We start from the raw sequence: 27,767 nt of genomic DNA, 5'->3' as shown, positions 1-27,767 counted from the left end.
GGGAGGGTAAAACGTATTCCCTCCGCTGTGTGGAGCTAGAATGTATTCTAGTGTGTTTGGATCAAATTCCGACACTCTGGGAATGCAGGTCAGGCACAGGCTAGAGGGATGATGGAGCATCTTACCAGACCCTTGGGAGTGCAATGGGAAGGTGTCAAGCAAGAGAATTTCCAAAACATTCTCTGACGCTTGCTTGATGTTCAGCGTGGCAGGAAGGTTGTGCCAGTGGAAGCCCAGTATCCTGGAGTGAGCTGGTCACCTCAGTAGGTGGCCCACGCGGGAGCTGTGGGATCTAGTCCTCAGTGAAGAAACTGAGCTGAGAGTGCGTTAAGAGCCTGGGGATGGGGGGTTGGGGATTTAGCTCAGTGGTAGAGCACTTGCCTAGCAAGCGCAAGGCCCTGGGTTCAGTCCCCAGCTCCGGAAAAAAAAAAAAAAAAAAAAAAAAAAAAAAAAAGGAGGGCTGAACACAGCGGATCTGTTGTCTAGCCGCTGACCCAATCTGTTCCCAGAGGTCGCTTGAGCGGAGAGATGCTCATTAGGTGGGGAACTCAGAATGGAGTGGCAGCAGTCTCAGGGGGCAGCTCCAAGTGTTTTTAGTACAAGGCCTGGATCAGAATGCCCAGGCTCACTGCACTGGGTGGTGGGGGAGTGGACTCCTCTGAGTCAAGCCCGGCAGGAGCTTGAAAGATGCAGGCTGCAGTTGTGGGTGAGGTGCCAGGAACTCGGGGGTGGACCTGGTCTAATACGTCAGCACCCTTGAAAGATTTTTTTTTTCTCAAGCAATTAAAAGGTGGAAATTTGTCAGTGTTTGTGATGAACTGAAGTGTGAATCCTGAGCCGCCTCTGCTGGCTTGTGGTTTGGGGTAGGGGAGCAGCCCGCAGCAGCCATCATGCCAGGCCAGCGTGCATTTCCCGGAGATTTTGCCTGTTTCCTTCTCCCCAGCCCCACCCACCCCTCACCGTACTGGGACTAGTTATCTTCAACACGTAACACTTCCCCAGTCATCCTCCTTGAAGTTAGTGTGCTGCCCCCTCCTGGCTAGCGCAGACTCTGCACCAAGTGTGGGGGTCTCCTGGAACCCTGGAGCTCATCACTCCCAGTCAGCACAAGAGACACTCCACCACCCAGCTCAGGCACGCTTATGAGGAACAGTGACATACGGGGCCTGGGAAAGGAAGCCCTGGTCAGACATCCCAGGACATAAAGACATCACGAGTTTCCTTGGTGCTGTGCTTTGTGGTAGACACCTAGCACCCTGGCTCAGTCTTGTGCTGGTATCACCCAGTCAACATCAGTGAGCCTTGACTATAGCCAACATGGACGTCAATTCTATGAGAGACCCTTGAGTGCAGTTTAGTTTTGAGACACACATTCTGGACTCAGGGATATCCTGGTTCTAGCCACACTAGAGATGCTGCTTGTATGTGACCCAAGCCCAGCTTCTGGCTCCTCCTCATCCATCTCTTAGGCCCCTGGGGATTTAGTGAGATGCAGGTCAGTAAAGAGTGCTGGTGTCACACTTGGTGACATTGGTGGGGAGGATTGAGCTGCTGATGTGATTCCAGTGAAAGGGCAAGGTTCTAGGTAGTTCTAGCCTCAAAGGAAGTGGCTTTAAGTTTCAAACTGTAGGTGTTGGGAATGGCCAGGCCTTGGAGCAGGAAACAGTGGTCTTGCCACATCCCCTCAGCCAAAGAGCTGGTTTAGCCTTTGCTGTGCTGTTGAAACAGCTTGATTGAGCCAAAGAAGAACAGATTTCGGAGGGGAGACGGGCACAACAGTTTTGGTGGATTTGAACCAGGTATGACGCCCCTTGTATGAGAGCTGTGAGAGGCTTCCACAGGGATATGACTTCCAGGGAAGCCAGCTTAGGGTCATCCCTTTGAGATGCAGCTTCACAGAGCTACCCTTTCCTTGATAGAGCATACAGGGAGTAGGTCAGATCCCATCAAGAACTTGGATGAGGCTCCATTCAGGACCAATTCCTGGGCCAACACTAATGGAGTCCTGTATCCTAGAGAGCTGAAAACAGCAGAAGCTTACCCCCTCACAGTTCAGGCACTCACAGGTCCCAAGGCAAGATAGAGGCAAGGTTTCCTCCTCTTCTTCCTCCCCTTCCTCTTCCTCCTCTTCTTCTCTTCCTCCTCCTCTTCTTCCTCCTCCTCTTCCCCCTCCTCTTCCTCCTCCTCCTCCTCTTCCTCCTCCTCTCCTTCCTCCTCCTCCTCCTCTTCCTCTTCCTCCTCTTCCTCTTCCTCCTCCTCCTCTTCCTCCTCTTCCTCTTCCTCCTTCTTCTTCTTCCTCCTCCTCCCCTTCCTCCTCCCCTTCCTCCTCCCCTTCCTCCTCCCCTTCCTCCTCCTCTTCCTCTTCCTCCTCCTCCTCGTCCTCTTCCTCCTCTTCCTCCTCTTCTTCCTCCTCCTCCTCTTCCTCCTCTTCCTCCTCCTCCTCTTCCTCCTCCTCTTCCTCTTCCTCTTCCTCCTCCTCCTCCCACTGGAATATTCTTCTCTTGGCACACTTAGTGCCTGAGCTGTATAGACAGCTGGTCAGCAGATACCAGGGTGGGTACAGAGGTTCTGTGTGCTTGAAGTGGGTTCTAATGCGATACCACTGATCCCTGGCTGTGGGTCATATCGTGCCATCCTCCAAATCTCAGTAGGGTGCTGATGTCAGCAGGGCTAGCCTCTTCTCAGGCTTGAGGTATCAGGGCAGGGCCAGCACTGTGTACCCTTTAGGTAGTGTTAGGTGCTTATCTCACTCCTGAACAGGCCGAGGCATGCCAGGACCCTGACTGAAAGAAAGTTCTGTGCTAGTTAACCCTGGGCCCCTGCTTAGCTTTACTGGCTATCTCTTACCTTCCCTGGTAAGTGCCTTGAGTCTGACCTGATTTGGGTGGGGGTTCTCAACTTTGGAAACCTAAGGCACCAGTCCAGAGTATGAGGATAGAGTGGAAGTCAAGGCAGCCCAGTGCTGGTAAGGATAGGCTCACCCCAGCCACATACATCCGTCCTCCTGCTGGGATTCTGCTGTTACCTCACGTTAGAGTACAAGGTGAAGGTGGTGGAGTGACCCTCACGGAGGGGTCTTGGCGCTTGGAGAAACTGAGGCCTGAGGAGGTCACATGGCTCAGGACTCCTAGAGGCTGGGATTAGGGGGAAGGTCCAACAATGGTCTGAATCCTTTGTTGGGGCTCTGTCTCCCCTACAGACTTACAGGTGAGGGCCTGGGGTTGGAGACCTGGTTGGGGTGTTCAGGGTGGGTGTGGCTCACTTTGACCTCTATTGCATTGAGGAGTGTGGGAACAAAAACTGGGCATGGGTGTGGTGCATGCCTCTGCCTTAGGCTGTATCTAGCCTTCCGTTTGTTTGGCAAGGGGTAACATACTTTAGAGAGCTGGCTGGCTCCTGGTTCGTCTCCTATTGGGGTTCAATATTCTCTGCCCCTAATCTCCCCAGAGCCTGGCTCCCCCTCTGTACTCCCCCATGCTGTTCACCCTGAGCCCTTCCTAGTGTGATTCCTTCAGCCCACTTCTGTTCTAGAAATCAGACCTAGGGTTCTCTTCCAGGAAGCCTCCCTGGGCCTCACATGTCCTCTGGAGCCCACAGCTCCCAAATGCCCTGTGCCCTCTGGAAACTGCCCCACTGGTTTGTACTCATTGCTGCATGCTTCAGGGCCCCTCACCTGCTCCTTTAGCTCAGCCCTGCTGGTAAGGAGAAAGAGAGTGAGAAGAGGCCTGCATTTCCACATCCTATTCACGCCTTGCCCCCAGCTTTCTGCAGCAGGGAGGGACTTGCCTCAGAGGTAGAACCTAGTGGCTTAGGGAGACTGGGGATCTGTGCCCACCCTAAGGAGGCCCAGACAGCAAAGCTGAGGCCTTCCACTCTCCAGGTGATAGCCAGGGCTCTTTAGCCCACTGGCCGCCTTTGTGGCCTGGAGATCTTGGCTGCACAGCTGAGGCTGCAGATGTTGGGAAGGCAGGAGCTCCTTCTTCAGCAAGCTGCCCTTTTTGAGCGGCTGACATACAGGCCTGTGCCTGTGAAGGGTTAGGTACTTGCAAAACCAGTCATAGGGTTGGTATTCAGGGCCACTGGAGTCAGAGCCACAGACAGAGAAGTGAATCCATGGAGTTGGGGTGCCTCTTGGGCAAAGTAAAGACTCCACAACTCTTAGGAACCCCGTAGTCTTTGAACTCAGTCCTGCCATGAAGTTGGCCCTTGGTCTCAGAAACCCCCCTTTCCATCCATTTTCTTTTAAAGATTTTATTTATTTTATATAAGTGAGTACCCTGTCACTCTCCTCAAACACACCAGGAGAGGGAATCAGATTGTGTTGCAGATGGTTGCGAGCCACCATGTGGTTGCTGGGATTTGAACTCAGGACCTCTGGAAGAGCAGTCAGTGCTCTTAACCACTGAGCCACCTCTCCAGCCCTTCCATCCATTTTCTATCCCCCCATTTCCTACCCTGGGATTGGGGCTCAGCAGGGAGAAGCAGAGGTACTCAGTGGCTGGAGTTGAAACTCCTGCTTCTCTACCTGGTGGTTTCCAGGATAAAGCAGATAAAGAAGCTGGGCTTGTGGGAGCAGAAATATCTGGGAGGGGCTTACTCTAAGTGAGCCACTGGGCAGGAACCCTGGGACAACAGCAGTGTGCTGTCCACTGAGGCCGCGTGGATAGCAAGAATGCTTTCCAGAAAGCCAGGTGTTAGCTGAGGCAGAGAAGTAACTCAGAGAGTCCTTGTAGGAAGAGATTGATGTCTGGGCCCAAGCTCCTTCCTAGCCTCTCAGTTTCTTGGTGTCAAAGGGCACAGAAATACCCATCTTGAAAGTCACAGGTACTAGGTGCAAGGCAGAGCTTTGAGTATGTGCCTTGTAGGGAAGAGTCTGATGGGGAGGGAATGAGCTCCCAATGGGAGATATCAGCACTGTCTTCCTTGGGCCAGACACCCTAGTCTGTGAGGGGCTTCATGGTCTGATAGTGTGAGTTGGCCTTGAGACTTGGGCCAGGAGGTTCTAGAGGAAGCTATCTCTGTAGGCACACAGCTGGCCCCAGAACTGAGTAAACTCAGAGGCCAAAACCCAGCAGGCTGATGGGAGTATTGCCCTGGGCCCCAGGTGGCTTTTAGAACCGTGCTGTGGGGAAGTCAGAAAACGCCTTCTCCTTGGGACTGCCCACTAACAGGAAGTCCCAAACAAGGAGGAAACCCTCTTGGCCCCAGCTTCCCCTACCCGTGAAGCCTACTGAGCTGCTCTGCAGGCTAGGCAGTGCTGGGAGCAGCTGGGGCCTTGAGGATCTCATGCTTGGGGGATGTAGGTTGCAGTCCCTCCCCATAGCCCCCGGACTGAATAGCCTTTCTGGACTCAAGGACACCTGTCCTCAGCAGGTCACAGGAAGTTGTGCCATGTGTTGGGTCAGTGCCATGAGGTAAGTTGAACAGCTTTGGATTTGGGCTTCTGGAGGTGGTACTGGCCTAGCCACTATAGGACTTGGGTGGGGGCAGGGGGAGGAAGGATCATAGATCGCTCTTACCAGGATAGGGGATTGGAGTCAGTCCTGTGAGAAGCAATAAACTCCAAGGAGATTGGCCTCTGTCTACTTAGCCCCTAAATCTGAATGGACCAAATAGAGCCCAGAGAGGAAACTGGCCATTAAAACACTCTTAAGACTCCATTATATACCTCCCAACAGCAGCTGTGGGGAGGAGGAAGAAGACAGCTCACCAGAGAGAAGGCCAGGCCTCTGAACCCTTCCTACTGTAAGCCCTGTCTGGGGTGGTTCTTGGTATTAGGTTCTGTGTCTACACATTGTGCGTGTGTGTGCGCGCGCACGCGTGTGCGTGTGCGTGTGTGTGTGTGTGTGTGTGTGTGTGTGTGTGTGTGTGTGCAGGCATGCGTGCACACACATATGGGCTCAAGAGGACTTGAGAAGTCCTGGCTGCCTGTAGGAGAATGCTGTGCTCAAGGCCCTAACATTAAGTGGGTAATCCCAAGGCCTCAGAAAACTGACCAGAGGGGGCTGTCCTTGTGAAGCTGACAGCAATGGGGACCCTCTCCTCCCCCTACCCCCGGGTTATCTGGTATGACTGGTCACTGGGCCTTTCTAGAATTTTAGTTTTGATTCTCTAACAGAGAAGATTCTGGGAAGAGGAAGGAAGAAAGAGAAACTAAGAGGGAAGAATTATGAGGCAGCGTAAGCTGGGGCAGCCCCGGGTGAGGCAGTGGGCTGGGTAGGGAAGCTAGACCGCTCTGACTTACTGGATGTTTACCACGTGCGGCTTTGGATGAATTGTTGGCTCCTTGGACCCTGGCATATCAGGGTGTTGTGATGGTGATCTGGGTCGGCTCCTGAAGAGCATAGAGTCTGACCTATGGGGAGTGCCTAGTGCAAGCCCTTCCGTGCCTTATTGTCCTGGCCTGTAAAGTACAAAGCACTGAGTTCATGCTCCCACCCTGTCAATGTTGATGAGCAGTTGGGGAGTGGGCTGGGCCAGGCCAGCTTCTAGGGACCACCCATGAAGGGTCTTAGCAGACTGTAAGTGTGTCTTTGTGTGTATATGGTGTGAATATCTAGGCGATTTGCATATATGTATGGTACGAATGTATATTAGCACGCGTGTGTGAGCAAGCAGGTATGTAAGAATGTGTGAGTGTGAGCACATGAATTTATGGCTTTTAAAAATATGTCATTTCTTTTACTTATTTATTTTATGTATATGAGTCCACTGTCGCTGTCTTCAGACACACCAGAAGAGGGCATCGGATCCCATTACAGCCACCATGTGGTTGCTGGGGACCGAACCCAGGGCCTTGTGCTTCCTAGGCAAGCGCTCTACCATTGAGCTAAATCCCCAACCCCCCAGCACCCACTTTTAATTGCTGAACCATCTCGGTAGCTTCAAGAGCATGTGCCTGGACACATGACACAGTATGTAGGCATGTGTGATTGTGTCTGTAGGTATGTGTGATTGTGGATGCATGTGTGGTTCAGTTCCTAAGAGAACAAAAATGCCTTAGTTACTTTCCAGTGGCTGGAACAAAAACCAGGATCAAGGCAACTCATGAAAGAAAGTACTTAATCTGGAGCCCACGGTTCCAGAGGGTCAGAGTCTGGGACCATCCTGCAAGAAGCTCGGTAGCAGGTAGACAGCATGGCCCCGGAGCAGTAGCTGAGAGCTCTCATCTGATACAAGTACAGGGCAGAGAGGGTTAAGTGGGGATTGCATGGGACTTTTGAAACTTCAAAGCCCACACCCAGCGACACACATCCTAGAACAAAGCCACACCTCTTAGATCCTTCTTAAACGGTTCTACCAACTGGTGACCAAGCGTTCAAATATATGAGCATTTGGGGGCCGTTCTCATTCAAACCACCACAATGAGTATATGTGCATGTGTATGTGTCATATGAGGGTTAAGTATGAGATCATGGGTTGGGGATTTAGCTCAGTGGTAGAGCGCTTGCCTAGCAAGCATAAGGCCCTGGGTTCGGTCCCCAGCTCCGAAAAAAAGAAAAAAGAAAAAAAAAAAAGAATAAGTGTCCTTCATGCAGGTGGGAACATATCTGCAGGTGTCAGGGGCTGTCAGAGCCCAGAGCTTCATAGGCTATACCCTGAGTTCATGTATTGGCTCGTATATGCATGTATGTATGCACATGTGTCAATGTGCATACACGTACATCATGTGAGTGTAACACCTGTGATGTTAACCAGGTGTGCAGAGCCTTGTAGGTGATGACTACTCACCCCTGTAGGTTCATAGAGCCCCGAGGCAGGTACAAGCCATAGAGCTTACCTCTGAAATTGTTCGGGCTGCCATTGTGGCACAGAGTGGCTTTTATTGGGTGGTTCAGTCGGTATCCTCTAGCATCCTCTGGAAACAGGGTCCCCTGAATAAGATCAATTATGAGAAGGGCTGGGAGGAAGATGTACACAGAAGCAGTGATACGTGACTTGGGGAATGTGTGGCAGGGATCCAGTCTCCCTGGTGTGTATGCAAGCACATAAACGTACAGGCTCAAATGCATGTCCATACATGCACACACGAACAAGGATTGCACAGCTTCTACGTGGTCTCATGGGCTCTAGCCACAACCACTCATTTGCACATATCCACAGCCCTGGTGTGGGGCCGGGGAGAGGCCTGCAGCTACGAGTAAAAGGATTCACGAAGCACAGTGAACCTGGCAAATGAGTCCTGACCCTGTTGCCCCAGCCTCCTCCTGAGGAGGGATTTGTTGCTATGCTTCAGAGGCCTGGACTCTTCCATATCTCCTCTGTTGCTAAGGACTCAGTTGAAGATGAGGGCAAGGTGGGCTTTTCACTGTCTCCACACTCTCCCTCAAAACTCTCCTCCACAGTGACTCAACCCACCCAGGCTGCTGTTCCTACAGAGAAGGGGACTGAGCATCCCCAACCCACGAACCGTCAGCTCCCCAGTATTTAGGAGTTGAATTGTGCTCTTAGGTCCCTGGAGCTGGGGTGGTGCTGTGGGGACTGAGGTGGCTAGCTCGTCAGCGAGTGGCTAAGAGTCTTCTTTGTCCACAGGCAAGCCAGGAGTTCTTTAGTTTCTCTTCAGTTTTCCCAGGCACAGACGACGCTGGAGTCTGTAAGCTGGGCTGAAACTCTCCAGGAACTCTAGCACAGCACGGTAGTCACCCTCGGGTGCCACATCCTCTTTCTGCTCCTGGATTGGCGATTGGGTTCCTGAGCAGGGTCAGCTGGTGTCAGGCAGGGCTCATCTGGAGGGGTTGTGATCCCAGTTCTGTCTCTGAAGTGAGAACGCCTGGGAGAGATGAGGCCGAGTATCGCTCTCTCTCCTGACACCCTCTCCAAGGTTGCTCACTGGCCACCTACGAGCTTTCATTCTGCCCGAAGCAGGGTGGTAGCTGGGCCTTCTCCTGCTGGCCACTGAATTGAAAAAAGATGGGGCTGAAACTGCTTTACTCTTGCACTCAACCCCACCCATGCATTGAGCCAGGAGGAGGTTGGCTCATCTTTCCTTGTAGCAGCTCCAGACAGATCAGAGCAGGGCTGTGTCAGCTCCCTTCAGCAATCCTCAGCCCAAACACCCACCGGGAACAAGAGTCTATTTAACTTGGGGCACCGGGGATTCCCACTCTGTGCTGGGCCCAAAACCTAAGCTTGAGGGATAATGATGACCTACTATGGCTGGGGTCAGGTAGAGAGAAGCTGTGTCACTAGCTACCAGTAATGGGCAACTACTCAGGAGAAGGAACACTGAAACTCACTTGTTCCCGACTTGTTGCTAGTACAGCCTTTCACCATGCAAAATCCACTTATTAGTCCTGATAATTTCTAACTTCCTTGGAGTTTATGCTGCATAAGCCATCTAGTCATTGCTTAGGGTTTGTTTCTGTTTGTTTGTTTTCTTATCTTGACTCTTGATTTCTGTCTGGGCACCAAATGTATGTAGTGCTTGTGGAGGCCAGAGGAGGCCATTGAAGCCCCTGGATCTGGAGCCACACACAGATGCGAGCTTCCTTGTGGGTGCTGGATCCTCTGCAAAGGCAGTGGGGCTCCTTGCCACTAAGGAGCCTCTTCAGCCCGACATTCAGTTTCTTTTTATCATAATGCAGTTGCCTTGACCACACTTTCAGTACAATGTTGAAAAGCAGCAATGGATCAGACATCCTTGCGTGGTTCCTGCCTTTCAGGAAACTGAAAATGGTCAGCCTCTCACCTCCAGCTGTAATACTGTAGGCTTTTCTTAGACACCCTTTGTTAGGTTTAGAACATGTTCCCTTCTGTTTCTTTTTCTTTTTTTAGATTTATTTACTTGTTTTATGTATATGAATACACCGTCACTGTCTTCAGACACACAAGAAGGTGGCATCAGATCCCATTACAGATGGTTGCGAGCCACCATGTGGTTGCTGGGAATTGAACTCAGGATCCCTGGAAGAGCAATCAATGCTCTTAACCACTGAGCCATCTCTCCAGCCCCGTTTCTAGTTTCTTTATTATGAAGATTTAGATAACAGCAAATTCTTTTTCTGTATCTTTTCAGATGATCGTGTGGTTTTGTTCTTTAATCAATATGGTGCATTATATTAATTGTATTCAACTATTAAAGCAACCTTGGATTGCTGGGATAAATCCCCCTTGTTCATGTTATAGAACATTTTCTTATGTGGCGTTGTGTTCAGTTTGATGGCATCTTGTGGAGAATGTTTATGCTTATATCCAGAAGTGGGTTTGGGGCTGGGGATATGGGATATGGGATTGGTAGATCCCTGTCTAGTTTCAATCCACAGCACTGTTTAAGCCAGGTATGGTCATCCTAGCACTTAGGATGTGGAGGCAGGGAAATCAGAAGTTCAAGGTCATCCTCAGCTACGTAGCTAGTTCAAGGCCAGCCTGAGTCATGTAAGATTCTGTCATAAAAGAAAAACAAAAACAAGCAAACCAACCTCAGAGAATTAATGTTCTGTCTTGTGATAGCTTTACCTGGGTTTTGGTATTGGGGTGATACTGGCCTCATGGCTTTGGTTTTATGTTTTTTGGGTGAATTTGTATATGGTTAGTGTTCTTAGAATCTAATATTTAATGGCTAAATTACTTGAGTTGCAACAGCAGGCAGTGGGAACAACCTGGACTAAGGTGAATTCTTATGGGCTTAGGTTAGTAGGGTCTGTGCGCAGAGACAGAGACCCAGAAGGTGGGGACAGAGCAAAGCACATACCAAAGGTTGAAAGTAGGGGTAGGACTGAATTAGGAGGTGCCAGAGTGTTGCCAGGTGTGAGTATACAGCAGTAATACTAGTCCTGGGGGGGGGGGGCTGAGGCAGGAGCATCCCAAGGTAGAGGAAAGCCAGGCTACAGAGTGAGATCTTCTTTAACACCCTCCCCACACCCCACACACCCCCAGGCAGGACTGTGTCTGTGGTATTTAGACTAAAGATGTGATGGGAATGGTGTGTTGGCAGGAAGGCAAGGGAAGGACATTGTTGGAAGCTGGGAGAGGCGTGGCCTGCTCAGAGGCAGTAGAGAGGGGGGACCTGTAGTGCAGGGTGGTTGGAAGGAGGAGGCAGCTTAGTGTTCTGGGTAAGAAGGCAGGTGCTCCTCCAGGAACCAATGCAGGCAGCCAGCCAGCCTCTTGGAGAGAGAAAGCTGCAGGGACCTCAAGGCTGCACCTAGTGGGAAGGGGCCAGCAGAGCTTGCCTAATCTAGAGGCTTGGACTCCAGGGAGAAGAACGTAGATTGGACAGCTGGGTGGGAATGAAGCCTGAGGAACATTACCAGAGCTCCTCAGAAGGGCAAGGGTGCTGCCTTCTGTCTCAGGCAGTCCATCTTGGGGCAGCCTGTATTGTATGGGAGATGGAGGAGGAAGGATGCCTAGGAGATCAACAGGTCTTTACCAACCTTAGGCAGCCAGGAACACTCTTCTGGGACTGACACCCAAAAGAGCCCAAGTAGGTGAGAGCTGCCAAGGGCTGGACCCCCTGCTCCTTGGGGGGAATTCTGTCCCAAGGGAGACCCATGGAGTGGACATTGGCAAGGTAACATGGTACCCTATTTCCTCTGCTCATATCCAAGGCACAAACTGGGTGTCGATCCACAAGCGGGGACTTTGGGATCCTCAGGTGTTGGGAATATGAACGGGACTTCCTCATTCGCCTTGGTGGCTTCCTTGTTTGTCTAGATGGCTCTTAATTCTGGACTGTATAGGCATAAGTTTCTAAGTTTCCACTTCTTGTAGCCCACCACCCTCAGTGCAGTGGGTGGAGAAGCTGACGTGTGGAGGGGCGGGTCCGCTTCCTCACCTGGCCCCTAGCCCTTACTCCTCCGCCCGCGAGGGGAGGAGCCAGTGGCCGCTCCGGCCTGGGGCTCTACGAGCTATGGCGGGCTCTGGGTCGCGGCCCCGGAGCTGGGGCTGGCGGGAGACGGGCTCCAGGGATGAGGCTGCGTCTGGTGGGCCCGGCTCTGGACAATGTCGCTGTTCACAGGGTAGACGGGCACTGGCCGCCCCCCGGAAGCCCGCTGTGCCCGCCGCGTGGACACCGTGAGTACTGATCCTGGGGCTCGAGATCTGGGGCCCCAGCTCTGGGTTTGAGCACCCACGCTTCAGACTCTCACTCCTCAGACCTGGGCCCCCAGCCTTTGCACTACGACTGGGGACTGTAAGTCCATGGAGCCCCAGGCGCTATCCGGCGTCTACCCAGAACAAAGGGGAGCATGGGCCAGCCACAGTTGACTGGCCGGGGGCCCCCCCGAGCCTGGCACTCTGTCTGTCCATTTGCTAGCACCCTCCCCCGATGGGTGTGGGAGTGGGCACCCTCCTCGTACCCCACTGCTGTGGTCGGACCCGCGTTCCCCCTTGGCCCTGCGTGGGGGTGTGGTCGCGCTATTGTTCCATACCTCTGCCTGCGGTTCAAGGACCAATGGCCCTGACCTTGCTCCTGCTGGCCGGGACTATGGACCAAGTGCATTTGAGTGTTAGTGGATTCCCCCCATCTCACCTCCCCCCTTGTGTGTGTGTGTGTGTGTGTGTGTGTGTGTGTGTGTGTGTGTGTGTTGGGGTAGCCAACGGAACTTAATTCTCTAACATATTTGGTGGCGTGGGCCTTGCCGTTGACAAGAGTTTGATTGATTTTCATCCTTTTTCCTTTCGTTTTCTGACGCAGTAGATCTCCCCGCTTCAGCCTTCTGAATGTTGAGCTTTCAGGCTTGGGCCACCCGGGCCTGGAGGGTTTTCTGTGTATGTAATTGGGGATTGACACTGTAGTAATAGGAATCCCAGTAGCCTGCCCTTCTGGATCACTCCCTAGCCGTCCCACCTTGTTGAGAGCAGGCTACTGACCTTATTCTCATGCAGTTCCTCAGGGGTCCAAAAAAGGACCTGATGGAGTAAGTGGGGGTACCAACAGAATAATGCCAGTTTAGGGGACAATTGTGACTGCTAGTTGGGGTTCCTCACAGGAAGGAGCCTCTGGGTTCTGATACACTGGGCTGATAAAGTGAATACTAGCAAACCTGCCAAATGGCCCTCACGGCACTGATGACAAGGGTGTGTGGAGTCCACCCTGTGCTCCCAATTTATAGCTCTAAGAACCGAGGCTGGAGTTCCTCTAGAAAGCCAAACTAGGTAGGAGCCCAAATCATTAAACTGAGGAAGTGGGGGCTCTTGGCTTGCTCTTCTCCTATTATCTGACTTCAAGACTTTAAAAGGACAGAAGTTACTGAGGAAGGGTAGACATCTCAAGACCTTACTTTCTCTCCACGGAAGGTCAGACCTAGTGGAGAAGGTGCCCAAAGCCTGCCTCAGTCCTTCTGAACAGCCATTTTCAAGGGGTGATTCCCAGTATTCCCTGCTCCAGGAAGCCACCCCTGACTTCCCGCCTAAGACAAGCAAGCACCTTGTGAGCTCCTGTAACATTGGAACCTTGGGGTAGCTATGGCATAAGACCTGATGTACCCAGATGAGGGTTTTCTGAGTTCAGTCATTACTGCCCCAATCTTTCTGGGGCCATGAGCTCAGTGAACTCACGGTGAAGACAGGATTGTGTTCAGCATTCTGGAGTCAAGTGTGTGGCCAAGAGGATTGGGAACTGACTTTGTAGCACCGTCACTCCAGAGTCTCACTCAGAAGAGTTGATGGCTCAAGAAGAGCCTTCCTCCACTGACCTGACCTTCTACATTGCGTTCTGGATCTTGGCTCTGTTCTCCCAGGATCCCCTGCCAACCTGTTCCCTGATGTCCACCCCAGCTGCGTCCTGTCTCTCTTGCTTCTATTGCAGCTTCATGGAGGCTGAGGAAATGCATTGGCCTGTCCCCATGAAGGCCATTGGTGCCCAGAATTTGCTGACTATGCCTGGTGGTGTGGCCAAGGCTGGTTACTTGCACAAGAAGGGTGGCACCCAGCTGCAACTGCTCAAATGTGAGTCACCGGATCCTGGGAGTTTCAAAGGGGGGACCTGGTTCTGCTTCTCCACTGCTCTAATGGGGCCTCCTGAGATTTCTTTTCCTTCTCTGGCAGCTGGCACACCTGGTAAACCTGATGATTTCCTTACCCTGGGCCCTGTCACAGGATCCAGCTTAGTACAGCTAGGCAAAGTGAGGATGAACATTTGGTGTACGTACTGACCAGCTAAGTCATGAGTGCCTCAGTCTGCAGCCAAGGCTGGAGGACCTCAGTGTGGCCTGATAGGTCTGGTCCCTCAGTGTGTTCTTGCCTTGCATGTGAGTTGTGGGTGAGCTGGCGAGTCACGTGGCACAGAATGATGCCGTGTGCCAGGCCAGGAGTCAGCTGAGTGAGTGTCAGGATGCTGGCAGCAAAGAGCCTTGCCTAGCTCTCTGCTCAGCCATGGGCACTCCATGCTTTTGCCCTCGCAATGCCCTCTGCCAGGGACTCCCTGCCCCTGCGTTGCTCTAGCTGGACTATTGGACCCTGTGTGCATATCAATGTATAGACAGCTTCCAAGAAAGAACCATAAAATAGCCTTCCCCAGGGTTAGGAGGAGCTGTTGGGCAGGAACAGAGGAGCTTGAGAACAGGTCCCTGTGGCTCTCATCAGCCAGCTCTGGGTGCCTAAGCTCTGTTCTCCTTGCCCGGTCAGGTCCTCACCTCCCCAGTAGTCTTATTGCTCCAAGCAAGGCTGCCATGGCCTCCTTAGCCCTCTGGTCCAGGCTCCACCCTTTCTTACTGTCTCTTGAGGCCTTAATCTACCCATTTTCTTTGGGTGGCTAGGCCTTTCCTGGGGTGGTGCCCCAAAACTTGCCAGTGTGCCAGTGACCCCAAAGAAAGCTCAAGGAAAGGGCAGCACACCTGCTCAGCTCTACCTTCTGCAGTCTCAGAGGTCTGGTCCCATGTTGCCCAGGGCCTCTGGAGAGGGCCCCAGAGTAGAGCCCTCACTGGTGGCTCTGTGGCTCACCTCTGCCGCTGAACTGTCCCCAGGGCCCCTCCGCTTTGTGATCATCCACCAGCGCTGCATCTACTACTTCAAGAGCAGCACATCTGCCTCCCCGCAGGGCGCCTTCTCACTGAGCGGCTACAACAGGTGAGTGTCTATCTGCCTGTCACCACCCTCCCCTGCCAATTGCCTTCCCTCTCGCCCTACACCACAGAGCCGATCCCTAGCTGTCTGAGATGGCCTTCATCTGTTTGCTGGCTATTATTCTACCTACCCTGGCTTTTGCTGAGGGCAGGGTGGGACAGTATGTGTGGGGTGAGGCCTTTACTAGGAACTTCTTGGGGGTTCAGGTACCAGGGGCCTGGGTAGCTTACTTTGTGGAGTTCCCATTGAATTATCACCTTGTAAATTCTTTGTTCAGCCTCTGGTCCTGCTGTTCACTCACCACCCTCCTTTTCCAGGGAGCCCTGAGTCCATCCATCCCAGACTATGCTAAACTCAGGTTCTTCATGTACTTTCTGGCTCTAGGGTCTTCCCAGGCTCCAGTTCAGTTCCCTGCTACATTGGTCATCTTGAGTTCTTTTTGTGCCATGGGGACTGTAGGGACCCAGGCTCTTTGCCTTGTAGCATTAGACTGAGCCTTTCATCACCCCATAAAGGCCTAGCCCATCCTGCTTATTCTAGTTGCTGCAGGCCTCTGCTTCACTCTGACTATAGCCTCGATGAGCCAGCCTTGCCAAAGTAGCCAGGCCAGGTCCCTAGTCTAGCCCTAGGCACTAGCTAATCAAAGCTCTCTCCCTAGTCACTTTCCCCAGACTGGTAGCCCTTGACCGATGTGACTGCATCCTAAAGATTGTCCACCCCATTTGGTGGGTTGAGCCTGAGAGGCCCTGGCCAGCACCTGTGATGAGTCAGGCAGATACCCTGGCCTAGATGCCCAGCCAGCAGGACTCCCCTAGGTAGACTGATGTTTGAGAAAGCCCTGCATCAAGGGGCAGACCACAGAGTCAAGAGGCAGTCCAGGGGCCACGTGTGCCAAAGCTAGGGAGCTTTGATGAATGACTCTGATGGGCAAGGAGAGTAATGGGACCTTGTCTTTGAGCCCTGCACTCTGCTCTCATGGGAAGTCCTCACAGATGCAGTGCCTTCCTGAGCTCATACTCTGCTATCTCCATGAAGCATCTAGGTATTCTACTGAGAGCCTAAGCAGGCAGAGACTGCCCAGATCTGCCCGTGTTCCCCAGGGCATGATGCTGAGTGCTGGAATCAATTCAGGGGTGGGCTTTGTAGTGAGAATTCTAGAATTTTGGTTTCTTAAAAAAAAAAAAAACTAGCATGGAAGAATTGTAAGACTGTTTTTGCCTTAATCTCTCGTGTAGAGATCTGTGAGTGCTTTGCAGCAGTTGATTGTGATTTGCCCAGTGCTCTAACGGAGGCATGGTTTTGCCAGCTGCAGATAATTTCTGCAATGGACCTTTGGAATTCTGGGAGTTTTTCAGAGAAATGGGGTTCATAGTTGCTGGTCATTTGGGGGGGATTGGTTGCGGTTTGTTCGTAGTTTTGGTCAAAGAAGAAACAAGGAGAAGGAAGTTAGATTCAGACTTATCCCCCACCCTTTCCCTCTACAGTCCTTTCTCTCCTGTCTAGTGATAGTGGGTGAAACAGGGGGGAAGGGGGGAATAAAGGATGGTTAAAAGAAGAACCCCCTAAGTAGGAAAAGTCCAGCTACAAGGGTTGATGAGCCCATTTCTTGAGTGGACAAGCTGGTGACTTCTGGCAATGTGCCCTCAGAGTGATGCGGGCAGCTGAGGAGACCACATCCAACAATGTCTTCCCGTTCAAGATCATTCACATCAGCAAGAAACACCGCACGTGGTTCTTCTCAGCCTCCTCTGAGGACGAGCGCAAGGTGATTAGCAGGTAGCAGGGCCCCAGGAGCCGGGCAGGACTTGCCTGAAGTGCTACACTGATCATCAGGCTCTGACCTCCCATGAATTCTAGACAGGAGGCTAGGATCCTGAAGAGAAAGTCTTGGTCGAGGTATATGGGCAGCCAGTTGGATTAGACCCACAGCCTGGTGCCTGTACTCACCATGAGAATATGCCAGCAGGATGTAACCTGGAGCGGACTGAGGGACAGCCGCAGCCCCGGGAGGGTGATTTCATGTCTGAGCCACGTGATCTATGCTATACCCAGCTAGGTTCCTCTCCTTGCTAGACAGTGGGAAGAGGATAGTGTGGGACCCCATTCTGGGCAACATCATACTTACTATGGCTCTTCCTGACCCGCAGAGCTGGATGGCCATGCTACGCAGGGAAATTGGCCACTTCCATGAGAAGAAGGAACTACCTCTGGATACCAGGTATGCCAGGGGATGTGGTAGGTGGGGGAGTCCCCAGGGCTTCTTGGCTCTTAGGGCTCCCTTCTAGTCCCTGGGGACTAGACTTATAATCACTTCCATAAAGGTTTTTCTGGTGGTGCCAGGCAAGCGTCATGTGTGGAAGCACACGCTGCTTACATAGTCATGTGTGAGTGTGCATGCGACACCTCTGTTCTTGTCTGTCTTCCAGCTCTGTCTCTGTCTCAATCTGTTGTACTTATGTGTTAACTCCTATGTGTCTTTTCCTTCCCCTACTATGGAGGCCCAGCATTTACAGCTCAGAGTTTTGGATTCCTAACTCCCTGGTGTCTACTTCATCCTTGGGGCGAGTGTAGTATTCCTGGTCTCAGCGTCCTCACCCATGAGATGGCCCAGCAAACAGCAGGGCTCTCTAGGGAACATAAGTCAATCCTATCCTAGTCGGTGAAACTGAGATCCAGGGAGGGCTGGGCACTCTCAAGGACCTGCCCTGGGGTCCTGGACTGAATCCAGAGCTCCTGGCTGTCGGGTTGGACAAGAAGTAGCCATTTGGACAGTTCTGATGCACCAAGTCAGTCAGAGTGGCTAAAACCACAATAGGGCAAGGAGGTGGCACCCATAGATGGTCCCAAGCTTCCAGTCCCTATGTTCATACATGATGCCCAAATGTCATATAGAGAGCTATATGATCTTTGTGTCCCTATACACATGTGAGGGATTATCCTTGTGTCTGTATATGTTCGTATCTGTGTGTGACTGTGGTGTTGGGAGTGTTCACAAGGAGGACACCTAGTCTAGTACTCACTGCTTGTTCCTTGCTCTGGGTTGCAGCGACTCTAGCTCAGACACGGACAGCTTCTATGGTGCAGTTGAGCGACCTATAGATATCAGCCTGTCTTCATATCCCACAGACAACGAAGGTAAGACTCTCTGCACCTGCCATATGTCCCCATGACTGCTGACAGTGAACCCGCGTGGGCTGCCCAGAGGGAGAGAAAAGCGCATTTGGCTTTGCCCCCTGCCCTGTCCTCTGGCAGAGTGATGCAGCTTCTCTGCCTCTGACCCCTAGCAGTGGGAGTTCAGGTTAGATCCTACCTCCTCATCCTCAACCCCCTGCCTCCTGGGTGCCATGCCGCCTGTTCTGCATGCAGTGGGCCTGGCCTGTGTTGTGTCTCATCTTACACTCACTGCACGTAGATTACGAACATGAGGATGAAGAAGACTCGTACTTGGAGCCTGATTCCCCGGGACCCATGAAACTTGAAGGTAGGTAGTGTAGCCGGGCCTGGGGTCTCCTTGGTGAGTAGAGTCCAGAGACAGGGACCGAGAATAGAGCCTCTCCTAAGCTGGTGGGTCTTTATTGTTTGGTTGGGTCTCTTGGTAATAATGGCTGTCCTCAATCTTTCCTGACCGGGCTGTCTGCAAACTCAGATCTGCCTGTCACTGCCTCCTGACTACAGAATTAAAAAACATGTACCACGACGCCTAGCAGGTTGTGGGTCTTGCTCTGTGTGGACTCAGTTTCCTTGCTGTGATCCAAGTAATCAGAGGTTCGGGGCTGGTTGGCTTTACCAGCCATCTCCCAAGTTAACCTTGTGTGGATGGAGGTTCAGGAGAGAGGGGTGGTCCTGGAAGCTGACTGAAAACGAAGGGGCACTGAGAGGTGGGTTAGTCTGAGGCAGGCCCATTGCCCATGGCAACAAGTTCTCTGTGGATCATAGCTGTAGGCCAGGCTGTCATCTCTGACTCAGTGTTCACTACACCCCCTGAGGCACACAGACAGATGAGCATACAGACACATCTCTGCGAGTGACAGGGGCGGCCAGGGCTGGGGAGGAAGGTCATGTCTCTGTCCTTCACCTCCTTATACCTCATACTTTCTCGGCTTCCTCTGCTCAGAACACTCCAGCTTTGTCTTGTCTGTCATTATGTCTTGGGACGATTGCCATCTTCTACTTGCCGTCTTCCACTGACCTTCCTCCTTCCGTCTGACTAGCTGTAGGTGTTGGTGTCCTTGTTCACTGCTTTCGGGCCAGCTCTGCTGATGCTCCTTCAGCGACCAGACCACTGGCTTTAATTTCCTACTCTCACACTTCTTGCCTTAGTCCTCAACTTGATTACCCAGCTTCCGAGAGGGAGAAAGCAGTCTCTGTCCTTGAGCTGTAGGTAGGCACATTCAGGGTACCTGCAGCCTTCATTGAACGCTCTACACCACTCTTCCCCCTACCCTCTAGACAGACCTCCCCCACTCCTCACTGGCCTCATTCTTCCAGATGCCCTCTGACCCTCCTTCTCTGCATTTACCTCTTGAGGGTTATCCCCACCCTTCCTGTGACTGAGGGACAACCCAGGCCTCAGGTCTCATTTCTTTCACGTCATTCCCACTTGTCCCGGACCTACTGTCCTGGAGCTCCCTATGACATCTGATGTCATACCATGCTTTTGCTCGTTATAAACACAGGCTTTCATCTTCACCCCAGGGGTTCTGGCCCATGCTGCTCACCTCTGTTCAGAATTCACCCTTCCCCTTGCTCAAGTGAAGGCCTGGGAATCCCAACTCTGCTTACTTCTACTCGTGGGAGGCTTAAGAGCTCTTCATGTGACATCTAGGCTGTAGAGACCTTACATGGACTGTTGTCAGGGGATGGGAAGTGGCAGGGAGCAGCGGTGGCTTGGGCCCAGGGAAAGCTGGGTGGCAGGCTAGTCATTGGGCGTTAGGTAGGGCAAGGGGGAGGCATGGAGGATGCCTATTGAATGAGCTGCGGCCGGCAGCTGAAGGTGTGGCCATGAGAAGTGCATACCTGGTTGGTTCTTGTTGTCTGTTGCTAGTATAGGATAGTGGTGGTCCAGCCTCTATGTGGTGCCAACTTGCTTTTATTTTTTGTTCTGCAGATGCCCTGACCTATCCACCAGCCTACCCACCACCCCCTGTACCTGTACCTCGGAAGCCAACCTTCTCTGACTTGCCCCGTGCCCACTCTTTCACCTCCAAAAGCCCAAGCCCCTTACTGCCACCCCCACCTCCTAAGCGAGGCCTTATGGACACTGGCCCTGCCCCTGAGGATGCTAAGAAGGACCCCCTGGGCCTGAGGCGAGTAGAGCCTAGCCTCAGGGTGCCTGCTACCCCTCGGAGGATGAGTGACCCCCCAGTGAGCAACGTACCCACTGTGCCCAACCTCCGGAAACATCCTTGCTTCCGAGACAGTGCGAATCCTGGCCCAGAACCCTGGACCCCTGGCCACGGGACTAGCTCTGTCTCCAGCTCTACCACCATGGCCATTACCACCTCTAGGAACTGTGACAAACTCAAGTCATTTCACCTGTCTTCCCGAGGGCCACCTGCATCTGAGCCCCCACCTGTGCCTGCCAATAAACCCAAGTTCCTGAAGATAGTTGAAGAAGCTTCTCCAAGGGAAGCAGCCAAGTCTGCACCTGTGCCCCCTGTGGCCCCCAGGCCTCCGGTGCAGAAGATGTCCATGCCTGAGGTTACCGTTCGGCCTGCAGTGCTGCCTAGACCAGAGAAGACACCTCTTCCCCACCTCCAGTGAGTCTGGCTTGGGTCGTGCCTTTGCTGCCAGCCAATAGGTTCCCTCAACCCAGTCTGTTCTCTATCCAGTACCCCCTACATTCTGAGGAGAAGCATTTGGCATCCCTACCCCTGGCTGGTTCAGTGACGCAGTGATATCTAGTCTCATCCATTCCGATACACATTTGTGTCTCAGAGCACGTGTGGCTTCCTTTAATTCCCCTTAAAGACTTGGAGACTAGGCTCAAGAGGACTACCTGCTACCTGTGCAGAGGGCTGGGCTCTTACCGTAGGTGTCCTTTGTGGTCAGATTACATTGTTCAGCGTCCCCCAATCTGTCCACCTCCTTGTAGCTTTAAGAGAGCTGTGACTTTGTCACAGTCTCACAGATATCAACAGTAGATCTTGGGCCCAGGCAGTGTCCACTATAGGATAATACCTGAGTTCAGGTGGCCAGTGCCCCTGCTTACCAGTATTAATGGCAGCCCTGATTTTACAGTTGGGCTGTCAGGACTAAAATAACTCCCTTACCTCCTTTGGGCAGTGAGCAGGGTTCTCCGAGTTTCGCTGTCCTGAGCAGTGATGGCCACAGGGGCCAGAGAAAGCTGGCACCAAGATTCCAAAGGGTCATGTGTGGAGGGGAGGAAGGGGTGACGTCTGTGTCTGAGAGTGCTAATATTCTTGCCTTCCTCTTTATTGTTTCAGGCGATCCCCTCCGGATGGACAGAGTTTCAGGGGCTTCTCCTTTGAAAAGGCCCGTCAGCCCTCACAGGCTGACACTGGCGAGGAGGACTCAGATGAAGACTATGAGAAGGCAAGACTGAGTGGAGGATCCAGGTCCCACAGTCAGCAAGTGGGCAGACATGGGAGAGCTATAGACTGGGGGCCCTCGCTAGCTCTCCTGCACAAAGCGGGACGGGACACCATGCAAAGCCTTGTATCCTGAGGCAGGTGGCAGCCAGCTAGGGGAGCAGAGATGTGTGCAGGGGTCACTCATACTTCGACAGTGACACTGTTGGCCTCTTACAGGTGCCGCTGCCTAACTCAGTGTTTGTCAACACCACAGAGTCCTGCGAGGTGGAAAGGTTAGTGCAAAGTGCTTCTTGTACTTGCTATGACAGCGTGAGGTCCCTTGTCTCCCTTGCTCACTTGTGTCAGGCAAGCGTTAGTGCTTTGGTGCTGTGTGGGGCCTTAGCACGGCAGGAAATATGATAGCAGTGGGTCTGGATTGGCCTTTTTATTCTTACAAGCCCTCTAGGGTTATACCCTCTGTTACAACTGACAACCAAGAGTGGGAAGAGAGCCCAGTAGTGGAGTGGGTCTAGTGGGTACCCCTTATGAAAGCTGTCTGGGGAGGTTCGCCCATTGACATGGCCGTTTTGTTTTAGGTTGTTCAAAGCCACAAACCCTCTCGGAGAGCCTCAGGATGGGCTGTATTGTATTCGGAACTCCTCTACCAAGTCAGGGAAGGTAGGACGGCTGCCTAAGTACCACTGTGCCACTAGAGCCCTCTGTCCTCTTACTTGGCACCTTAACTGAATTCTTTCTTAGGGGTCCTTGCCCAGTGGCACATTTTCTCTCTGTTCTCAGAACTCAATGACTTCTGTAAATTGGGTGTGAATGTGGCTGCCTTCCAACTGGAGCCATAGAGTGCGAATTAGGGTGGGGTTTGTGCAGAGGCATAGGGAGACCGTGTAGGGCAGAGGTTGCATATCCATTAACACCACACCTCACTCGTGTGAGAGATGGTCCCACTGCTTAGCGTCAGGGGGGCTCTCTAAGGGCAGAGGGATGGCCTCAGGGTGAGGGGCTATCTCTGTACAGGTGTTTGTAGCTGGAATGTAGTCTACGTTACCCCCACCCCCAGCCCCCAAGCTGCAGCGTCTAGCCCATAATTGCTACTCCCCACTCCAGGCTTTGGTGGCCAGTCCTCAGCCTCCTCTAAGCCTCCCACCCCATATTTCCCTCCTCCTAGGTCTTGGTCGTGTGGGATGAATCTTCAAACAAAGTGAGGAATTATCGCATCTTTGAGAAGGTGAGAAACTGGGCCCTGCTCTGAGGATGGGGTAGGGACCCTGGCTTCAAGGCTTAGCAAGAGTCAAACGAGTGCCCCTGACAGGATTCGGCAGTGGGAAACTAGACTGGTCCCTCCATACCATCAGCCCTCCCCTGTCCTTTGCCCTCCGTCTCTTCTCCATGGCCTCATACTCCATCATCTTCTAACCTTGTTTTGTCATTACTTCCTCTAGAAGTACTGGGTAACCACCCTTGGCCCTTGGTTTTTTTTTTTTTTTTTTTGGTTCTTTTTTTTCTGAGCTGGGGACCGAACCCAGGGCCTTGCGCTTCCTAGGTAAGCGCTCTACCACTGAGCTAAATCCCCAGCCCCTGGCCCTTGGTTTTATTCCCAGATCTTGCCCTGAGAGCAGTTCTTCTCACACTGGGCCCTTGAGGCTAATGAGAGGCTACTGACAGGAGACCTCAAGAACCCAGTCCTGACGTGTGTGGACAGACAGGGAGGGAACATGGGCAGCTGGGAGCGAGCCTGACTATCAGTGCCATTGTCACTGCTGACCTTCCCCTTTGAGAAGCCGAGGGAATGCGGTTGGGGGAGAAGCCGAGGGAAGAGGTGAGGGAGACATAGGCTTGAGACAGTGGGCCACTCAGTCCCTGCTGAACCCGCTTCCTCTCTTCCTGCAGGATTCTAAGTTCTACCTGGAAGGTGAGGTTCTGTTTGCAAGTGTGGGCAGCATGGTGGAGCACTACCACACCCACGTGCTGCCTAGCCACCAGAGCCTGTTGCTGCGGCACCCGTACGGCTACGCTGGGCCCAGGTGACATCATTTCACACAGCTGTTGGGTGGAAGCATCCACAGGGCCACAGCCCTGCCACATAGATGGAGACCGGCTTGCATGGGAAGATGAACAGGAGTGGCCTTGATGTCAGACACCTAGCCTCAGTGAGCAGGCTGGGTTCCAGGCTGGAGCAGGCCACAACTAAAGGACTGGTGGATGACTTGACCCATCCAGCCCCTCCACGGCCCACCTCTCAAGAACCCAGGTCTGGTGCTAAGTGCTGCCTGGGTTTTGATGGCACAAGAGCTAGTCTCTATTACATGCCCACTCTGGAGTGGGCTGGGACCAAGCAAGGCTGGGTTAGTTGAATGGTACCTAAGCCTTGTCCCGGGACCCATAGGAATGCTAAGACATAGGAATGCTCAAGGAGGGGCCATTGCCTCTCTATAAATCAGAGATGACCTTTGTCTCAAATGACCAGGGCTTGATTGGCACAGAGCAGGCAGCAGGCTCTACTGAGCACCACCAGTGTCCAGGTTGAGAGCTACCAGAGGCAGCCCTAATGGGTGGTCTTTAGTCTTCCAGGGCACAGGCTGCTGAGGGAGCTAACTGGATCCACCTGGATCTCTCAGTCTTGCCTGGAGCCTGACCTTGAAAGGCCCAGTTAGCAGTTATTAACCACCTATGTGACTGGCCTGGTGCTGGAGCTGGTTGCCGGCTGTAAGCAGCCCCTAGTCCAGCCTGGCCAAGCTTAGTCTAGAGCACTCTATGAGATGCTGCCGCTGGAGGTGCTGTATTCTGGGATCCAGGAGCTTAGAATCCAGTGGGGTTGGTGGGTCGGGGGTCAGGGGAAGGTTCCAGTTACACTTCTTCCTGAAGTGCTGACGAGAGTGAAGTGGGACAGGCCAAGGAAAGGTGGGGCTAGTGGCATCCACATACCCCCAAGTAGTTTGGGTAATCCCAGTTGGTCCAGGCCACACCCCTGGCACAGCTGTTTAGACTGGGCTTTTTCTGTGAAAATAAACGCATCTGGATGTCAGGGCCGGCAGAGACCTTGGCACCATTGCACTTTATGTTGGAGAAGAAGGTTGGTTTTTTTTTTAATTTGTATTTTATTATTTTATGTGTACGAGTGTCTTGCCTGCATGTTTGTCTGTGTATCATGTGTAGGCACCTGGGGCCCAGGGGTGACAGAAGAGGGTGTCAGATCTCCTGGGACTGGAGTTATGAATGGTTGTGAGCCGCCATGTGGGTGCTGGGAATTGAACCTGGGTCCTCTGGAAGAGCAGTCAGAGCTCTTTAACTGTTGAGCCATCTCTCCAGCCCTGGAGGAGAGGCGTTTACATAGAACCTAGAGCAAGGACTGGGGCTTGTGCTCAGTAGCCAGGGACTGCTGTCTAGTAAGAGGGGCTTTTGTTTGGGAGCCCCCCTCCACAACTCCTGTATTTTGGAAGCTTCAAATTTGTGAATGTGGGAGGCTATGTCCCCCTGGCATCACAGGGTGCAGTGAATGACAGACATTGGATTCCACTGGGCATCTGTTTCCAGGAACCAGATGTCCATCTCTGCAGATGTTTCCTTTCAGCCTACTGTGGGAGAGGGATCAGGATGCCATGGTCAGGTTTAGGGCATATGGAACTTTTGCTGTTTTGAACAATCCCTCGGGGGCCAATCATTTTTTTCCTCCCTTTCTAAACTCAACCAGGGACTGGGTCCATGGAAATGGCCAGTGTCCATTTCTGTAAAATACAAAATAGAAGTCCCGTGCCTAGGAGTCTGCGAGTGTGCACGGTGCTGCAGATCTCCTGCTTTGGAGACCAGCTCAGAGGCTGATGTGTTTCAAGGCTAGAAGATTAAGGATTCTTTGGGTCAGAGCTGGATCCTTCAGGCTGACTAAACAGTTGACTAAACTGTGAGGTTCAAGGCCCACCTAGGGGTTTCACACAGCCTTGTCTTACCTCTGGACCAGCTGGTACAGCTGTCCATCTCTGTGAACCGACTCAAGTCGAGGGCCTTATTTGCAAGATTGTGCACAGGGGTGATGGAAGAGTCCAGTCCTTGGTCCTACACCATGAGAGAGGAACTCCTAGTGTGGTGGTTACTGTGTAGTGAACACTTCAGGCATTTATGTTACTGAGCTGGAGAAATAGACCCATTTTTTTTAATTTATTTATTCATTAGGTATAAGTATGCTGTACTGTCTTCTGACACACCAGAAGAGGGCATCAGATTCCATTACAGATGGTTGTGAGCCACCATGTGGCTGCTGGGAATTGAACTCAGGACCTCTGGAAGAGCAGACAGTGCTCTTAACCGCCGAGCCATCTCTCCAGCCCCCAAGTAGACCCATTTTTAAGTGAGAGACTGGAGAAGCCTGAGTTTGAGTCTCAGCTTTGCTACTTACGGTCATGTGAATCCATCACTGCTTCGCTGCTCCGAGTTGAAACTATGGCTCCAGTCTGGCTCCCTGACACTCCACTAATCATTGTGGGTATCTGGTCAGCTCTGCTAACCTCCCATAGCTCTCAGGTGCCCTCAGCCACCCCAAGAGCCATAGCTGTGGGGGAGCAAATTTGCCTTTTGGATCCCAGTGTGTGAGGCAGGGTTTGGGGTGGGCAACAGGAGCTTGAGGTCCTGCCTTACTTCTGAGGGACTGAGAGAGAAACTGAAGCCCCGAGAGGGTTCCCTGACTTTTCTGCTTTTATGATGTGGTCATAGATGGCTTCTGTTTGGAATCTGAGCAAAGAGAAGCATCCTGGAGTCAAGGCCCAGGGAGGAACATGGTTCTATGTTTCCTGGTCTGGAAGTGTGGAGAACCTTTTTGCTCTTTGAGATTGTTTCCCTCTTTTTAGATTTTTTTATTGGTAAAAGGATTTTCATATATTGTTTAAACAGCTAGAGATGGAACCCCAGCATCTTACTAATGTTAGAGGCAAGTGCTCTACCACTGAGCTACAAGCCCCAGTAGGGTAGTTAGAGACTTAGACAAGGGCCAGTTGCTCCCACTCTGGGTCGTGTTTCTGGGTGTGCACCTTATCAACCAGACCCCCCTCCCCCCAGACACAGCTTCATTCCCAATACAGGTCAACCTAATAGAGAAGAGGCTTTGATACAAGTCCTGGGGGGATGACTAGACAATGCAAGGGCCCACAGAGTAGATCTAGGACCTGAACCAACACAGATATGAACCTCACTGAACCCCTTGAACCATCCTGCAAGCATCCACCTGCACCTTCTGTTCCCTCCACCTGGTTAAGACTTCGGCTATGGAGTCCTTAAGGAAACCTCCTTTTCTTGGAGAAGGGGCAGTGGCCTTTGCCAGTGCCACAACACTGAACCACAAAAGTATGTGCAGGTGGTGATCCCCTTCAAACCACTTTCCTGTCTCTCCCTGGAGGGAGACTGGAGAGGCAGGGCAGACCTCTGACTCATCTCTACACAGGCATTTGGCTTCCTGGCAGCTGTCCTTGCACTGCCTGAGAGCTCAGGCAACTCCTTTCCTTCTCCATTTCCTGTGAAATAAAATGCAGAGAAATGTGAATATAAATGTGCAGGGGGCCGAATTGCAAAGGGTGTCTACGGTTGCCAAGGAGCCATATCGAACCCACAGACATTCCCTGTCACAGCCCTCCCCTCCGCAGCCCTGGCTTTGGTGACTCTCGTGTTCTTGTAATCTTCACCACCCAGTTCTTCACCCATTCCAGCATTTTCCTGTTTTCCTGTTTTGTAGCAACAGAATCATACAGATGCAATCTCTGGCATCTCACCCCTTTGGCTCATTATGAGATTTTTTTCATATTGCCACACATAGCTAACTTTGTTCAAGCTCATTGTTGAAACAATTCCACTGTATGACTGTATCACTGCTCACAGAGCCAGTTCTGTAGAGGGATGCCTGAGAGTTTCCATGTGGGGACAATTACAGATAGTGCTGTTAGCAGCCATCTTCCCACGATGCATCGTTTCTCTAGGGTCTTTTGCTGCTTTCTTTTTTTTTTTTTTTTTTTTTTTTTGGTTCTTTTTTTCGGAGCTGGGGACCGAACCCAGGGCCTTGCGCTTCCTAGGTAAGCGCAAGGAGCTGGGGACCGAACCCAGGGCCTTGCGCTTCCTAGGTAAGCGCTCTACCGCTGAGCTAAATCCCCAACCCCCTTTTGCTGCTTTCTAAGAATGCTGCTTAAGAATGCAGTTGAGAGAACCCCTTGGGTCTGTTCCCTTCCTTGCCAGAGATTTTAT

The 27,767-nt window shown here is 52.3% G+C and overlaps 1 protein-coding gene across 10 annotated transcripts in view; it reads left to right on the top strand.

Annotated features, from left to right (window-relative positions):
- The window catches only part of Sh3bp2 (SH3-domain binding protein 2), a 37,138-nt gene extending 12,521 nt beyond the window's left edge, over positions 1-24,617 (top strand). For 6 of the 10 annotated variants that reach the window (NM_001414976.1, XM_087583198.1, XM_087583197.1 and 3 more), the window contains 12 exon segments: positions 13,745-13,884; positions 14,901-15,003; positions 16,648-16,765; positions 17,148-17,218; positions 18,047-18,135; positions 18,413-18,481; positions 20,108-20,759; positions 21,447-21,555; positions 21,771-21,826; positions 22,130-22,211; positions 22,717-22,776; positions 23,439-24,617. In NM_001414976.1, the coding sequence (NP_001401905.1) occupies positions 13,749-13,884; positions 14,901-15,003; positions 16,648-16,765; positions 17,148-17,218; positions 18,047-18,135; positions 18,413-18,481; positions 20,108-20,759; positions 21,447-21,555; positions 21,771-21,826; positions 22,130-22,211; positions 22,717-22,776; positions 23,439-23,576 (1,683 nt within the window). In that variant the 5' untranslated portion in view covers positions 13,745-13,748 and the 3' untranslated portion in view covers positions 23,577-24,617. 10 annotated transcript variants of the gene reach the window in all.
- The last annotated feature ends 3,150 nt before the right edge of the window (positions 24,618-27,767 follow it).

This window comes from Rattus norvegicus, chromosome 14 (assembly GCF_021556685.1).
Source record: "Rattus norvegicus strain SHRSP/BbbUtx chromosome 14, alternate assembly SHRSP_T2T, whole genome shotgun sequence".
Taxonomy (NCBI): domain Eukaryota; kingdom Metazoa; phylum Chordata; class Mammalia; order Rodentia; family Muridae; genus Rattus; species Rattus norvegicus.
Note: the sequence above shows the minus strand (reverse complement) of the source record. Positions and strands in the feature narration are given on the sequence as shown.